General features: G+C 35.6%; 1 protein-coding gene across 1 annotated transcript in view; it reads right to left on the reverse strand.

The window, feature by feature from the left end:
* The window catches only part of USH2A (usherin), a 392303-nt gene that overhangs the window by 341250 nt on the left and 32717 nt on the right, over window positions 1-18336 (reverse strand). The window contains exons 4-8 of the mRNA XM_061990105.1: window positions 17444-17507; window positions 14667-14961; window positions 13198-13382; window positions 10059-10280; window positions 8688-8781 (exon numbers count right to left, since the gene is read on the reverse strand). Coding sequence (XP_061846089.1) covers window positions 8688-8781; window positions 10059-10280; window positions 13198-13382; window positions 14667-14961; window positions 17444-17507 — 860 coding nt within the window. The remainder of the gene's footprint in view (window positions 1-8687; window positions 8782-10058; window positions 10281-13197; window positions 13383-14666; window positions 14962-17443; window positions 17508-18336) is intronic.

Raw genomic sequence — 18336 nt, forward strand, 5'->3', positions numbered from 1 at the left:
GTCTCTGTATTTAATGATACTCAAGCACTTAATTAGTTTTAATCCAAACCAATAAAAATTTTTTTAAGTAGTTTAGGAGAATTTCATAAGCTCATTTTTTATGTGGATGAACTCACAATATTACCTGCTAAGTAGACCTTTGTGAAGAATGCCCATGACAGGCTGGTTGGAACACAAACCATTCTATGATTCTAAGAACGTTAAGTTCATAACATTCTACAAAATTTCGAGGAGAAAAGCTGTTGCTCCTACTTGTTCATTAAGAAATAAAACCAAATTGCATTTCTTAAAGTTAATTGATAGCATTTTAAACAATTGTCTTCTCTTCATGGTGAATAATCCAACTAGATTTGATCAAATTGGCTCAAAAAATGGTACAGAATCACAGCATGTTTGAGGTTGGATGGGACCTTTGGAGATCATCTAGATCTAGAGAACGTTTAGTCCTCTTGCTAAAGCAGGTTCATCTTAATCAGGTTGCACAGGAATGTGTCTAGATATGGTTTTAAAATCTCCAGAGGAGATTCCACAATCCCTCTGGGCAGCCTGATCCAATGCTCCTCACCCTCACAGTAAAGTTTTCCCTCATGTTCAAGTGGAACTTCCTGTGTTCCAGCTTGTCCCCCTTACTCCTCGTCCTATCACTGGGCACTACAGAAAAGACTCGCCCCATCCTCTTGGCACCTGCCCTTTAGGTATTTGTAAGTGTTGTTTCAGCATTGTCTTCTCCAGGCTAAACAGCCCAAGCCTCGGCCTCATGTTGCAAGGGAGATGTTCCAGTCCCCTTATTTTTGTAGCCCTCCATTAGACTCTCTCCAGAAGTTTCTTGTCTCTCGAACTGGGGAGAGTCCAGAGCTGGACACAGTACTCCAGATGTAGCCTTACTAGAGCAGAGGGGCATATGTTACCACCGGAGAAATGTTTGTTTAGAGGAATGTTTTTAATTAATCTGATATCTTAAAAGTCCATTCTGAAAATATTGGTGCCCTGTTGGACCTAAGAAACAAAATATATCACAATTATAATTTCCATCTTTCAGAAGGAATTTAAATGCTTCAAAATAAATTGTTTCTATAAAGTATATGGGGACCTTCTTTCTTCTTAAGTTCCAGAAGTGTGCTCATCTTTCTTCATGGCTACTGTTCCAAGCACTACTATAATTACTTAGGTCTAGTGTGTCTACATCACCTATATGCTTGACAATTAGGAAACTATACTTAAGTTTCTAAACTGTTTCACTCAGAAATTAGAAATTGAATTAGAAAACAATCTTAACATAGTCCAAAAAGTGCCAAGAAGTCACAACTCATAACACAAAAGCAATTTGGGAGAGAAAATCAAATTACGAGAAGTTATCTGCTAAAATTTAGTTTAATAAATGAAATTAACAGTAAAATGTAGGATAACACTGCATGTTTTACGATCTGTTAAAAACAAAACAAAAAAACAGATCATTACCAGTGTGAAGAGAAGGAGGTTTTAGGATGGAAATTATCATGGCTTTGAGACCTTGAACTCTGACCTTCGTTTATCATCTGTCCTTAATAATGATCAGCCCAGTTTAAGTACAGGGGAGAATTCATTGACCATAACTGTTACACAAGCCTAAACTTACTCATGTCCTTCCCTCATTCACATTCACCTTGCCTCTCTCTAGTCATTCTCTTCGTCACACAGGAAAATCAGCATTACAGAGCACCAGAAACATGAGGATTCATTCAGACATTGCACAACTTGGAAAAACAAGAAAACCCAAGCGACCACCCAAACCGTCCAGCTCAGGCAGCTTCCTTCTCATAGCACATCTACAGAAATAGGCCCTCCTTCAAAGGAAAACAGTGCTGGAATAGCTACCAACTTGTCAGCTCTAAATTTCCATTTGTGTATAGCAGCTGAGAGCATTCATCATTTCATTTTAGATTTCATCTTAGACCAGTTACTAATGCACACCTGTGCTTGCACCTATTGCTAAATGACACACAAGCACTCAGGAGTAAGAGGCAAAAAGATGGCATTTCATTACAGAGCACAGAACTTATCTGAACTACCACGTCTCTTGTTCTGTAACTTTTAAAACTTTTTAAAAGCATTGGTTAAAAAGCAGCCATTCGAAAGATAGCATTGACTGTGCAACAATTGCTGTTCTAGCAGGTGTCACACCTCTATGCATTAAAAATGTGCACTGGACCCGCACCTCATCCTGCTGAGTTTGCCACACCTTTATCAGGTTAAGAATTGCATTTGACTTCCAGATCTGCTGTGCTTAACTTTCACTTTTAGTAGCATCAGGATATACATATGGCAATCTTCAAGTCTTCGTTTATCAAAAGTAAACTCTGTATTTTTCCAGATAAATTGCTGAGATTTTCAAAGGTTTTGATTCTTGGCTATCAAGTGTAAAATGGATATGTAAATTCTCAAAAAGGCTTTGACAAGTCTGAACAAGGTCTAGCATCAGATTTATGAAGAATACTAATTCTTCACAAAATAAGCCTCTCTCTAAAATTGTAAGATGCACAAACATGCACATATCCTCATTTTCAGTTACATCTAGGCACTTCTGAAAACATGTTAAATGTATGGCTTTCCCTACGGACAGTAACAAATACATCTTCTTGATATACAGTACCTGAACTGCCCACCTTTTGAGAAAACACTGCATGGAGTGAGATGGTCAAAATATCTAACTCATCTTGGTGTAATTCATTAGAATAGAACTATGATCAAAAATGTATCTCCAGTAATGAATTCTGGATTTTTTTTTTACTAAAATTATTACTACAAACTTATCTTCTCAAAATTCTTGAATCCAGTACACTTATGGAAAGATCATCAGTGACTTCAATCTAAACCTTTAAGTAACAAGTTCCTTACTAGTCACTAAGAATGCCAAGGACAGTGCCTCTGAAGAAACAGTCACAAGTATTCAAAGAAATACTTCAGAAGGCAATGATAATACTACTTTAGAGACTTGCAGTAAGTCACGATCAACGAGAACCTTCTAACTGCAAAACTTTTAAAATATCCAACTGCTTTCATCTGGTTGGCATATTCTTTTTTTTTCTTTTTATGTTAAGCTATGTACAATTTATTCCTTTCCTAACGTATAGGATTTCCCATTTCACACTTGTCAGTCAAGGTGTACATATACACCTATAATGCTTATGCTATATATATGTTTCTGTAACATACATGTTATTAACACTACACAGATTTTAACATCTGCTGAAACAATATCAAGATTAGAATGCCACCTTTTCATGCACTTTGAAATGCTGTCTTGTCTTTGAAAAGCTCCATTGTGTATCAGCCAAACATGTTTGTTTATGTTGCCCTGTAAGCATTGACTATAGTCACCACTTCAAGTGACTAAGACAGAACAGAAATGAAAAATGTCTCACAGAGTTCCACCGTAACACTGCAAGTACCTTAAAAGGATACAATATAATTTTAGAAACTAAGCAGATGCGTAACAGATGGTTTACAAATACTGTATGTGAAATAGCATCCTAAGAAAAGATACTATTGCTGCTTTGCAATGGCAAAGTGACTGACAAAGACACTGACTAGTAAACAACATAGGCTCTACCATTCTGAAGGCCAGATTCCAATAACGGGACACAAATGAGAACTCAAACACTGGCACAGATGTTGTCAGGCAGCATAAGATGTGTTTCTATTCCATTCCACTTTCATTTATGCTTTTTTTTTGGTGATGGAACTTGAAGCCACACTAAGTCCTACAAAATCAAAGCATGAGCAACCACACTCATTTTGACAATCAGACAGCTCAGCAAATTAATTCACACTTAAATTCTCCAGGATTAAAATTCAAAGCTCTTCTCAAATCAAGCATCCACTCCATCTAACTCTCATTTAGACTCCAACCCTGTAGGACTTTAGGAAAATAAAAGAGAAAGAGAAGGTATGTTTTGCAGCTGTTGAATTCAGCATGTGTTCTATTTTACCAAAGCTCCGACTTGCTCAGGATATTAAATTGTAAAGAGATCTTGTGTTTATTTTTCCTTCTCACTACCACGTCTATTTGGAATTAGCCTCTGAATTTCATTCTCCTGTAACATTAGAGAGTGCTGGAGTCACAGTTACTAGATATTATAGGGTTAATTTCACTCTAATGAGGAAGCTATTGCATTATTAATAATAGTTTTAGCAGGGTAAAAAAAAAGAAAAACAGACCAGCTAATCACTTGGGCTACCTTCAACAAGAGTAAAGCACCAGCCCAGTTGTGTCTCAGTTTTCTTTCATATTAAATTGAATAACTATCCCACACAGTGACAATCCATCTTCAGAAGGAGCAGCCTTGTTACCTCTCAGAATTTAAGGACAACCATAGTGCTAGTTGCCATCTGGATACCTCTTAAGTAAAACTTACTAACATCACTTCAAAACATATAAGGGATAATGACCACAGTTTCTTTGGCATGTCATCGCCTGCGCAACAAATCACAAGGTATCCAAGACTACGACAAGTTCTTTCAGTATTTCCGCAATACTTCTACACAAATTGTTTGAGAAGCCTGGATCTTTGAAATGTAACATTATAACAGCTTTCCAGAAATGGATTCATGGACAAATCCATAACTTTCACAGACATATGAAAAGTTATCTAAAATTTTCAGGCAGGTAAGAGTACTGGACTGGGTGCCTTTCTGCTTGCTGTTTCCAAAACTCCAGTCAACCATGTGTATGCTTGATTATCTTTCTTTTCATTATGACATAACCAGCTTCCTCCCAGGCCTATCTTCCAAATACACAAATTATGGCATAGAGTTTACCAAGAAGTGCATTTTTTGCTAGCTTGCTTGCTTCTGCAAGTTATAAGTCTTTGTTATTCAGTGACCACTTACTATAGTTATTATTTCCAGCTCCTCAGGTATCATGTATCATTAACTCCAATATCTAATACGATGATACAGATAGATCTTCAAGGTTTAGAAAGATTCTTCTGTAAAAACATTAAAAGCCCTATTTATCCAATTATTGGTAAATCAACAATATCATAACCAGACAGCAGATGTTGAAGAGCATTAATTATTTGCATGGAAAACTGAAGATCTGAAGCCTTTACTATATCCAGTCACCTGTTCCCATTCATCCTTCTCAAACATTTATCAGAGTTGCTTTATTTACTTTAAATTCTGTTTTCTATTATTATTTCTGTATATTTGCCATTACTTTTCTCTATTAAGCTCTGTATGACCAATATAAAGAAGGCTTGGAGGTAAGGTAAGGATGAATTTGTTTGATTATGTTGGTTTTTTTCATGGGCTGTTTCCAGTTTTTCATGTGACAACATGGAAAGTTTTTGATTATTCATATCTATAAATTAGTCTTTGCATATAAATGTTGCCAAAATTTGGACTCCAGTCTTGGTACTTCAGTTTCCATTTGGAAAAGGCAGAGCTATTTACAAGAGCAAGACATAAGGCATTTGCAGAATAATTTCTAAATTAAGAAGCTGAGCATTTCTTCACAAGATGAAAGGCTGTGAGGATTTATTTCCTCTTCTTTCTTAATCTGGCCCCTCAGCATCTACAAGTCATTCTTAAACATTCTGTTCTTCCTGCCATCTTAAATATTATAGCAAGATATTTCTTTATCAAAACAGAACTCAGAAGAAAGGAAAAAAAAAATCCATTCGGCACGTCAAATGCAAAAGTCATGATTCAATAAACTAAAGTAAGATATCTATTTGTAAGGAATTATGCAAATTTTTAGTTTCTAGTACTGCTTTGGTGCACAACAGCTATCCAGATGTATACGTCAGATAAATTCAAGATGGTAATTTTAGTTGTATTGTTAATGTGACAATGACATACTCTGCAATATGTTTAAAGCTTGTCAAGGGATCTCCGATTTCTGAGCCAAGATACTGCAAAAATCCAAAACACAATGAAACTACCACATTAAAAAAAAAAGGCCAACCAAAAATCTTCTTATACCCCATAAGGTGTGACAACTTCTAGCATAGACACAGAAGTTTTAAAGACTGTTTGCTGACCACGCTATTTCTTTTCAAGAATATTCACTCCTTCTGTGTCCAAAAAAAATTATATTTGGAAATGTCCATCACATCCTTAATTGAATTCAAAATAATATTTTTTTTAAATGCCTAATTCACTCAGCTGAGAGCTTGAGAAACACAGGTTTAAGGTCTAAGTTTAATCAATGCCAATGATGGTCAAAACCAGTGTGCATTTCAGTTTTGCCTTTACATGTCTACCTTAAAAAAACCCCAACCGTGTTTAAGCTGTTTGGATTTCATGGAAATCCTTTATAAAATCCAAAGTAGTTAGCCATATATTTTCACATATTAATTATATTTTATTACTGCTTGTATTTTATTTCGTATTTAGTAGATACTGATATAGGCATTAAAGAATGAGACAAATAATGAAACAACATCCATAGTGCAAAGTGAATTAATTCAAGCATTTCAATTAAAGTTACAATGCATCTATGCCAAACCAAAAGACATGGCACTCAGTGGAACAACCCATTAACATTGACAGAAAATATCTGATAAGGCAGATACATCACTAAAATGTATTTGGGTTGTTTTCATAAGGTAGCATAAGTCTTGCCAGAGTGCTTGGTGAACTTCCTGATCTTATTAAATATTTATAATTAATCCCTACAAAGTAACATTTCACAATGTGTGTTCTAATTAAAGGGACATTGTCAGTTTTAATTTTTTTCCTAATTTGACCCATCTAAAAACTTCAAATTTCTTATCAAATCCCATTTAAACTGTAGCTCCCACACTTCTGCTTAAAAACTAGAAAAAAATTCAATCCCCTATGAAATTTTAGAAAGATCTTTCACATGATCATAAGGGCAATATCAAATGCTCCCAGGTTAACACCTCTGGCTCTGTTTAGCAAGCACAGACTGCTTGAGGTGTTTCTGATGCCATGTTACTCTCCTCTTTGCTACTGTTGTTGCTATTCTACAACCTCTTCATAATTTTTAGAAAATCTGTTTCCAAAAGGCATAAATGTAGCAAGGAACACAGCATTTACTCAATGACAGAAATCTAACACACAATGGAATTCACTCCTTTGATGTAGCTCATTCTTTCTTAACCTCAACTTCTTTTTCCTTTTCTTTCTCTTATTAGATAGATAAATAATCTAGGGACAAAATCTTTTCTTTTAGCAAGTTTTCCTAACTCATACATCATGGTTCTGCTGTTGCCAAGTTGTATGTGAAGTGCTTCCAAGAACAAAGGTTGCATGAAGTAAATGCAAACTGGCACCTTTATTCTATGCTCTCCTTTACATATTTCTCTGGAAGATCATGACTTGGAGTAAACAACCTCATTTCAATTCTCCTATGGCCAAGGACTACAAAACTAGAAGGAAAATTAGTTTTGCAACTGGTTAAGTTTCAACATACTTAACTTCTTTATTAGAAATGCTGTTAGAGCAAAGCAATGACAATTAGGTATTTTCTAGATTTTATCTATTTTTTTAATATGGCCTATAAATTAATACCATTAAATTAAACCTTGATATCAACTATTTGAAAAACACAAAGCAGTAAAAAGTAATATTAAATTTGTTCTTTTATTAGTACAATCATGTTGCTGCTACAGATTATTTTAAAGATAACCAAATGTCATCTATGACTGTAAAAAGTATGGGAAACTGACATTTGGAGGCTATCTTTTAATTAACAAAAAATAAACAAGAACTTCAGAGCTCTGTTTTCAATGTTTTAAAAAGCCATTACTCCAACTAGCAATTCAAATCAAAATAATGAGTAAGATCCCTGAGAAAATAACTTCAAAATACATATTTATGAACACACCTCAGTATTTTCCTGACTGTGCTTATCTCTGACAGAGACATTTAAAATCAAGTCCAAAAATGTTTTCATTCTTCCCTAGACATATTTTGTAAAACTCTGCATTAAAAGATCTCCCAAGTATCTACAAATGTTCCAAGAATCAGAAGGTTAGTGTTTTACCTTGGATTAGGCATGCAGTTTTGAAGAACATCTCCAAATTTTCTGTGTTTACTGTGCTTTGGTTTGCATCATGAAGATGTCTTGGACTCCTTTAACTGGTCCCTTTCAAACGAAACTAAACTGGAAACCAGACTCCAGGACTGTGCATAATGCACATCATCTACTGACTAGGTCTAGAGTCCATAGGACCAGACTAAAAGTACCATAGAATTAAAAAACAAACAAACAAAAAAACCCAAAAACAAACACACAAAAAAACCAAAACAAACCAACCAGACAAACAAAAACCCAAAAAGCAAAAATGCCCTGAAGCTCATCTGCTCTTAACATTGGGTCTTATTACTCTTTTCACTCTACGGATCTTTTGCTAGTTTCTACAGCAGGTAAAGGCATACTCTTTATTAGATGTTGACAGTCTATATAAACTGAAGTTTGCATCTAACTTTTGAAAGTGGCATAATCCTCCAAAAAGAAACCAAATCACTGAACACAACACTCCCAATGGTCTGAGGTGGAATGGTTTTTGGTGGGGCAGAGGAGCTTTTTGTTCCTTACATAATACAAACTCTGCTATGGCAAGTTTCCCTGTAAAAGCTAGGACAACACTAATACACATATATACACATTTTCCCAGGACTAAAGTATCAATTTTGAGGCTGTCCATAAGTGACAAATAGAGAAAGGAGAAACTAACATTGTTTCCTTCTGTGTAGCTTTCCTTGATGCACAGACACCTATATGGCTCCATAGCTGTGTCACAATCATCAGCATGGCCATGGCAATTACATCTGAAAGAATAGTGAAGAAAAAATTAAAACGGAAACACATCTGTTCAACATCATATAACATGGCCACGAAGGCAGCTGTGTGCCTAGTTCTTTATTAAGAACAAATAAAAATCACCAGAGAAAACATTCCTAAGTGTAGTAACCTACAAAAGACTAATTCATTCAACATAATTATCAACAATTGCTTTCCAAGAAAAGAAAAATTAGCATATCACAGAGCTACTGTTACCTTATATGAAAAGTATATTTCAGTATATAACATTAATCTGTACACTTATTAAATAAATTGCAATTATTCATCAATATTAAGCCTTACAGTGTGTCTACAGTTTTTCAAGGAATCTTAACTATATGAAGAGTAATTTTCTAGTTTAAGACATTTTCATCTCAGTTAAAATACTTATTTCTTACCAATATAAAATCCTTACAGAAGATTAGTTAATAGACAATAACCATGCCATTCCACCCAGAAAGGCTGCTCTTTTGGAGGCATAGCATAGTTTTGGAAACTACAGCTGAAATTTTACTGTTACATAGTTGCCAAGATCGTAGCTATTTTAGTAAAAGTGTTATCATATGACATCTAAATCAATAATCAAAATGTATTAGCAGTGTAGAAAATTAAAGTAAACGTGACCTCTAATGAGATGCTTTCTCTCAAAATGAGAGCTACCAAATTAATTTCAGGGATAACACTTATTAATAAAAACCTGTACCATATGTTTCTTGGAAATATTTCTTGGACAAATTTGATTATTATTTGTAGGACATAATTAGTCCTTTCCTAAGACAGCACATTTATGTACAATACAGTTGTCAGCCACAGATAATGTAACACTTCCAAAACTGGGCAGCTGTCAGTAAAAGGAAAACTACAGCTAAAGCAAAGAATGAACTCTACATTAAGACTCTTAAAATTGCCATGTCTCAGAATCTGTAATGAAACTTGGAAGAGTTACTGAACTAAAGTACAAGTCATGGATTCAATTATAAGTCTTTGCTTAGAAGCATTGGTAATTCCAAGGAAAAGACTGCTTTTGACAGATTTGTGTAACAAGTATAATTAATTTTAAAATAGCATGTGAGTGAATATTTTATAAAAACAGTACACCAATTATTTCAAACCTGATGCACAGCTTCATATCAAATTCCCTTCTCATTCATAAACGTAAAAGCAGAACAACTTCATTAAATTTTAGGCAGGTCATTAAATACTTTGCACAGCTGTAATAGTTGGGAGGCAGTGATGGGTGGGGAAAAGGTTTCATAACACCTACCTTCCACTCACTGTGATTTCATTAACTCCATAGTATCTATGTCTAAAATTTACCCAAGACTCATTAGTATGATACTGGCCACGGAGATGAATCCTCACTTGTGTAGCTTTTACAAATTCTTGGAGAGATGGAGTATTGTAAAAATCATTGTAACCAGGGCGGTGATTTGGTTCCGGAGTAAGAACACTGAAAGTTAGGTTACCACGGGAGTATGGTGTAAAGCTGTTTAAATAGAGCAGAAGAAAAATGAAAATCAAAATATCATGTATTTTACAGATTGTGTCTCCTAATATCCTTTTTCTAAGAGACAGTCTCCACTTGACTTTACATAGGTCTTCTGTGGTTTCTGGGGAAAATTCTTACACTGCTGGATTCCCAGTCCATCAAGTTTTCAAGAACTTTAACACAATGTCTTTGAGAAACATGAACTCTGGTTGAAGTACATAAAGAAATAATTCAGATGACTAACACTATAATTAACATGTCCAAGCTGTTAAGTGTATACCTGTTAAACACATCTAAAACCCATACAGAAACAATTTTTATTCTGAATTCCAGAGTCACTGGGCTGTATCATCTCATTCAATGAGTGAACACAGTTACAAATATATGCCACCTTCCAGTTAGTGAAGTGCAAGAGAATTTAATAGAAAACAGCAGAATTGAGAGTAAAACTGTATATTTAAATTCAAGAAGGGGAAGGGCAGTCTGGAGAATTGAAGTAAAGGTTGAGTAAACAAGTATCTATAAATTGCACGTTTGCTGCATAATTTTGAATGAATCATATCTTATGTTGGTATATTTACTAGGCAGAGGTTAGCTGTGAGTAAAACTTGCAAGAATGACTGCTTATTTTCACATCCACATGGGCTCATTAAAAAAAAAAAGTATCTCATGATATCACCTGGCACCTGACATACAACATTCAAAAAAAGAAATTCTTGTCACTTCAAATTATCTCTGAGCTTCTGAAAGATGAGTTTCATTGTTAGATTAGGTCTGCTGAGTCATATTTCTTTGTCTTCTTGAAGGATCTTTGAATTTATTGTGCCCATATCCAGGTCAGTGCTTCACAAAAATCTCAGTGGAATACATCTGTATGTTTATCTGGGTGATATTATACTCTTTCCCTCAACAGAAAATTAAATGAAGTATTTTTCTTCCATGACAGAGCTCTAATGAATATGTTAAGACAGATGTGAATGACCGACAAATGTCAATATCTTGATACAGAAGCACCAGAAGGAACAGCAGCAGAACTGCAAGGCTGGTGGCACCCAGATAAGCAGGTCATCAAGATTGTAAGGCATCTATACACAGGTTCTCAGGAAACCAGGAGAACAAAGGAGATCCTAAAACAAGAGTCAGTCAATGTTCAGACTAAGCAAAGATTCAAGTCTGATAGGAGTATAAAGGGCAGTGACCAACTCATAACTTACAGAGGTCATACAGGATGAAGAAACAAAAACTTTAATCACTTTCCTCTCCTAAATGACACAAGAGTATCCATTTAGTGGAGCACGTGGCTATCAAATCAAGAACCCTCAAGCCGTGGTAATGATTTCAAAGCCAAGGTCACTTGTTTCTCCTGTCAATTCAAGGACTCCTGGCTAGGCCAACAGGATGCAAGCACACTGCTATCTAAACCCTGGATAGATGATTTGAGGACCTCTTGGCATTTAGAAGTATGTGGGTATGAGAGACAAGTGAGAGAAACTAGTTTTATTTTACAATAAAAAATTACCTTCATTCCCTATGGAAGTCTCAACGAGATGCTCTGCTATACTGCTAACAAATTTGGAGCATTGTTCCAACAATAACTTCTCTTTGAGTACACAGAATACTCACCATTGCAAGATTTGTTATCTTTTATTTAAACACAGCTTTCTGTACATCAGAAATGTACACATCATTCATTTGTATCATTTCCTATTATTTACACTGTAATTGAAGGGGAGAAAAAACGCTGCTTACAAAACATTTAAGGCAACAGTTTATATTTAATTCCTCAGTTCTTTTAGAAAATCTACAAATACATATTTCTGGGATAAAAAGGGCACTACACCTTATTTGGGTTACTTATCCAAAAATATTTGGCTTGCAAGAGCCTCTTCTCTTCTTTTCTACCATCTGCTCCAAGGATCAGGAATAACGTTCAAAGTCCTTTGCTGAAAACTGTGGTAATTCAGATGACCCTATGCTCCTTTCCTCAGAATACTGAGCTCCTGGAGAACAAAGATGCTGACACTTGAAAAGTCTTAGTAAGGTAGCAAAAGTGAAACAACAAAAAAGCAAAATGCCCACAGCACCTAATACTGTATTTCCCTCACTGATTTCCAGCCAAGTACTATATAAGCCTAACACTGGTTGGCATCTGAATTCAGGCAAGAGATAGTGCATTTGTAGTGGCATACATTCAAATACATTTGTATGTGTACATACATGCATGTGTGTGTAAAACAATAATACATTTTAACTATAATTTTTTTGCCACATTTATAAAATGTATATTGTATATTATTTTTTTTAATGTGCCCATGCTAACTGTCCACTAAAAGGGCTCACAACAGGTTTCTAAGAGATAATGATCCTTGTCACCACTTCCCCATTCTATTTTGGTTATCTCTTAGAAAGATTAAAAAGCTTCACAATAATTTTCAACTCATTTCTTACATGATTTGCATGATTGGTATTAAGGCTAAATGTTTGGCTTTTGTACTTATTTCTTTTCTGAGCTTCAGAACAAGCTGCACTCTCAGAGATCAGAATTTCTACTTTCACCTTCCCTAGATTGTTTTAAACTATCTGTTACATCAGCATCTTCCTCCACTCCTCATCTGAACGTTCTCTAATTCTGCAAACAACAAATAAGTAAAATTTCAGAAGTCTAGCTCAAAAATAACAAAGGGATCAAATGTGTCACATTTTTCAACATCTGAAATCTGATAAAAATTGCAGATGACCTTTTGGCAATCTTCAGTTGAAAGGTCATATTTGGGATCTTTTATGTACTCCACGGTCTATAATAAATTAGCATAACAAATTAAATTATTTATCTCACTGGGATGTAGAAATTAATTGTGTCATGATGTTAGCAGTTCAAAGCATCTGTTTTTATGCAGATAATACCCACTCATACCTAGGAAGCTGGAGACAGTTGACAGAATCTGGTTTTTCAAGAGATCCATTATTATCCATTCCAAAAATACTGCAATTTTTAGCAAAATACTGCCAGTCTTCCCAATTTAGATCATCTCTTTTCTTCCTTTCAATTCTTATTGCTTCAGGGTGCGGGCTGAAGAACTGCAGTACAATATAGAATATCTACAAGAATACAAATTTTTAAACTCGTATTAATGGCTAAACAATGTAAAACAATGAAACAATAAACTTTCATTTTCAATGTGACAATATAGGCTGCTTTACCACCCACATATAGAAAAAGAACCAGTATTTTCAGTCCATATGTTCCAAATCTTTTTCTAAATAAGCTCTTTCATTTCTAAAACAGTATTACACAACAACTGAACTGTTGCATCAGAACTCCACTTTTTCTTCAAGACCGTTTGTAAATGCACTACAAAGTCTAGTCCACAAGTTGTTAAAGTATTATTTTGGCAAATACCAAGGGCATAGCTTTGCGCTGCCAAACGTTTGATGACTTTTTTGTCTTGACAACAGCTAATCTGTATTTTTATGCTGTTTTGTTTTTTTTTTTTTAAGAATCTCTATTTTTAGCTTGGAATCTCATCAAATACCCTATATTGTGTTAAGGAGCACTTCCCCCAGCATACCACTTATGCAGAAATGGACATTGAATAAGCCAAGTCTTCGCACTTTACAGGCATTTGAACTTGCTTTTAACTAAAAGACTAAATTTTAGTTATGTAGCAAAAACCTATCATCATATTCTTTACCCTTTAACCATTAATGACAAGGAAAAAAAAAAAAAGTGAGCAAGAATATACAGAAAGTTGGTACAGCCCCTGTTGTTAATGCAGCCCCACTACTGATGTGTCCCTCCTTCCAAGACAACCTGACACCATTCATTAACAGCATTATATTGTGTTAGGTGCAATCTGGCCTCTTCAGGAACCTTGACTGCTCGTTCAATTCTCCTTCCATATTCCTCAGAAGGCTAAACTACCATCCCCAGAATATCTACAAAACAGAAATCCTCTCTGATATGTCAGTGTGTCACACATCTATTGAATTCCCTTTGACCACAGCCAGCCTTCTACCAGAAGGTATTAAATAAGCACATCAACTTCTAATACAAATTAAAGTTAAAATTTATAAAAGTAGTGTTAAAAGAGAGCAACCAATTTCTCAATATTAGTGTCTTCATTCACAATATCCACTCTGGTACATCTATTCTAGATTACTGCTTACTACCACAGCCAAAGCATATCAGAAGAGAATGAAAAGAACTGTAATGCACGTTCTTGCCTTTTGCATTGTTTCACACTGATAAAAGAAGTTCCCTTCCTTTTCCTCCAAGGATGGCATTTTAAAGCATTTTTTTTTTAATTTCCTCAAAATTCTAATGTCTAAAAAATATCTTCCTAGCTTTGATTTAATAAATAGCAAATGTAATATTTTCATTACCTGATATTGTCCATTTTGTAGATCTAGTGTGACTGAAACACCACGATCCAGACTTGCAGTATTAGTAAACACAGATGAAATCCAGGTAGTCCCAATATCATCATCATTGATATAATATAGAGGATGGGCTTCTGCATCCAACCTCAGCACTCTGTCATTAGTGGTATCATCTGCACCGTTAGGGATGCAGTACCTCTGTATCAATGGGTGTACCCGGGGATGACTTCCCGGACAGCGGCACTCAGTTTGAGTATGCAGATGAGGAAATTTTCCAGAGAATACTTCCAAAATGTCTCTGTCACAGCACATAAGAAAGTAATTACATACATGACAAAAGAATGACAACTGAAACTCTGTGCTTCTAGGCTCATAGCTTAAACAAAATTCAAGTTATAGTAGAAGGACCTAATCATGTAGCTTTGTCTCACATAAATGGGGCAATCAGCTAGGAATCAGGACAACCAAGGTCCCTATATAATCAATAGTAAGCAACAGACACCCTAAGAAAGTGTCTATGCAGAGCAACTATGGAATTGTTTTCATTGTTCCACAGATAAACGGAGCCAAGGGAAATTACCTTCTTGTTGGGGTGGTTAAAGCTAGGTAGGATGAATTCAGCCCTAGATGCAACAAGACTCTTAACATTTTATTATGGCATAACGTCTGATCCTAATCAGTGATTTGGGCACTGCTCTGAACAATTGGCATGTTGCCTGTACATGCACACTAGTTGAATGTTTACACTTGAATCCTCCACAAAGACCAGCTTGAGCAATATCACATTGCACCTTAAGAAAGATGGGCAGAAATATTCATTTACAAATGTCTACTCTTTTAGCTGCCCCAGGCTGTGATCATTCTAATTGCTTCTTACAGGCCGTGTCAAATCCATTGACTCATTTTAGTTCCCAATGACATCAGCAACTGAAATAGATAAATAAATAGGTAGAGTGGATAGGCAGACAGATATATGAACAACATGGGCAGGTCACCTAAACCTTTATCTGCTCATCTGTGGCATAAAAGGATTTTGTGAGCCTAGAAAAATAATGAATTTTTAAACTAAAAAACTTTTCCCGTTTCCTAATTTATCAATAGAAACATAACATTTGTTCGCTTAAGTAAATAAATACTTCCTAGCTGCCACTGCAAATTCCAAAGAAGTCAAAGTTACAGGATCTTTTACACAGCCATAGACTTAAATTACTTGATATGCAGGCAAGTATTTCCTTTGTAGTTTATCCCAGACAAACATTTTGGAACAGGTTTTCTGTGGACATCATTAGGTCATACCACTTTGTAAAATACTTTATCTTTTAATTTTTAAACTTTATTCATTTCACTGACTTAATTCTTTCAAGGGATTTGACAAACATTGCTCTGAAAGAATACAGCCAACATAATTTTCATATAGCTTGGAATTCACATTCATATTAATACTTTAAACTCACAGGAGCTCAGTTCATCATAATGTCCTGCAGACAGCTGAGCTCCCAGGAAACTGCTCTACATCTTATTGAAAGACTATCATTAAGTAGCCTTAAGGTCTGCAGACACGAGTGTCATTGCATGTAGCCTACCCAGAAGCACCACACAGACAAATAGAATCTGACTACTTCTGGCTGGCTTGAATTGACTAGATTAATCCAGCATGAGCTGGATAACAAAGGTAACATTTCTTTAATGCGCTAGGAAGGGAGGCTGGAGGGCAACAGAAATTGCAGTGGCAACTGTAATTTGGCCTCAGGAATGGAGGAAGTCAAAGCAATTGCCCAAGGGCTATGTGGGCTGAGCAAGCAAAGTCATTGGTGGCTTATGGTGACAATCTAATATGGGAAGCAATGAGTACTTAAGACAATAGCACCTCAGGGTAGGAGTGTGTGTGAGGTGAGGGGAGCATCAAGAATAAATGACATGGATGTCTGATACCATGGGGAAGTTGAAACCAGAGGAAGGGAACTGTTAACCGCAGGAGCCAAGATTGCAGACATGAAGCCAGTATGCTGACCAGATTGAGTGCCTGTCCTCTTCATTTGGATCACTGGTATTTGAGCAGTGTGGGCTGGCCCACTATGCTCCCTTACTTACTCTACAGTTTATATGGAGCTCTGGAGAGCTTGCAAAGTCTCATCCAGCAGAACTAAGTTTATCAGCATACACTATTACATCAGTATTATAGAATCATAGAATGGTAGGGGTTGGAAGGGACCTTTAGAGATCATCCAGGTCAATCCTCCTGCAGAAGCAGGTTCACCTAGATCAGGTCACATAGGAACATGTCCAGGCAGGTCTTGAAGACCTCCAAGGAAGGAGACTCCACAACTCCTCTGGGCAGCCTGTTCCACTTCTCCGTCACCCTCATGGTGAAATAGTTTTATGAGTTTATAAAACCTAGAAAGTTCATACACTTTGAAGTCTAGTGACTGGATCTACTCTGCAAGAAAATGTGAAGTCAGGTAACAGGGAGAACAGTAAAAAAGAAAGCATAAATTTGTTACTGAGTGTTGAGTTTCACCACATATATACTACATATACTAGCCATATTTAAGCAATAGTAGAAGCAAGATCCATTATGTTGTTGAATTTATTTTAACTCAAGATTTTTTAGATTAAAAGCAATCTTTTAAATGAGGTTTGGTAAACAACATCATCATAAACCATCATCTAAAGGAGAAACATGAAAAGCACTACACTTTGGGAGGGGGAAAAAGCATATTGTTATCTATTTTTTCTTCCCACTACCTCTGTATTTTTTTAAAAAAATAAATGTTCTTTACCTGTTTGTAAGTGCCACTGGGTAAAATCGAAAATCTTGCATTCTTCCAACAAATTGCTCTAAACCTAAGAAAATATCATATAAATAAGTAATTTATTGAGCAGAAGGCAGCTTTGCACTGCATGAGGGCATCTTTAATTCAGCACTCAGAGATCTCGCACAATTACCTCTCCTGAATGAAACCATCTTGGACCTGGACAAAACTATGGAGGGCAGTGACTTATTTTTTTTGATAAAAAAGAATGATTTATAATAACTTTATAAGAACATTTTGTACCTATCTCTTTTCTGATTAGAGAGGTGGCACAAGGATCGGCTCATTAGACAGAAGTAATGAGCCAGTCGATGTGCCACCTCTAATTAGAGAAGAGATACAGTAGGTACAACTATACCTATCAATTTATACAGTAGAGACAAAACGCATTTTAAAATATTCCTTTCTTTTACACATGTATTAGTTATCCAGTATTCAGAATCCAAATCATAACAAAACACATTTCCAAATACAAGCTTTAAGAAATGGGACACAGAATTACTTTCTTGCCCAAGAGCACAATAAAGTTAAGTGACATATATTTAGGAGTTAGCTTCAAATTGTTCATGTTCTTGAAGAGCAAAAGCCAGTGTTCTCACATCTGCAGACCCAAGAATTTGTGGAGACCATCAAAAACATACCCCAACCATTTTGCAATGATCATATCATGCTGTAGTACATCTAAAATTCTAGATGTAGATGAAGAATAACACTATTAGGCATTACTAGAGACTGGGGATTCTCATTCTGTTAGTGGTTTACACAAATATTGATAAAACTGAAGAATGTGAATAGTCAGAAATCATCAGCTCTATTCACAAGACTGGAGACGAGCATGGTCTAGTGGTCATGCACAATCT

This window comes from Colius striatus, chromosome 2, assembly GCF_028858725.1.
Source record: "Colius striatus isolate bColStr4 chromosome 2, bColStr4.1.hap1, whole genome shotgun sequence".
Taxonomy (NCBI): domain Eukaryota; kingdom Metazoa; phylum Chordata; class Aves; order Coliiformes; family Coliidae; genus Colius; species Colius striatus.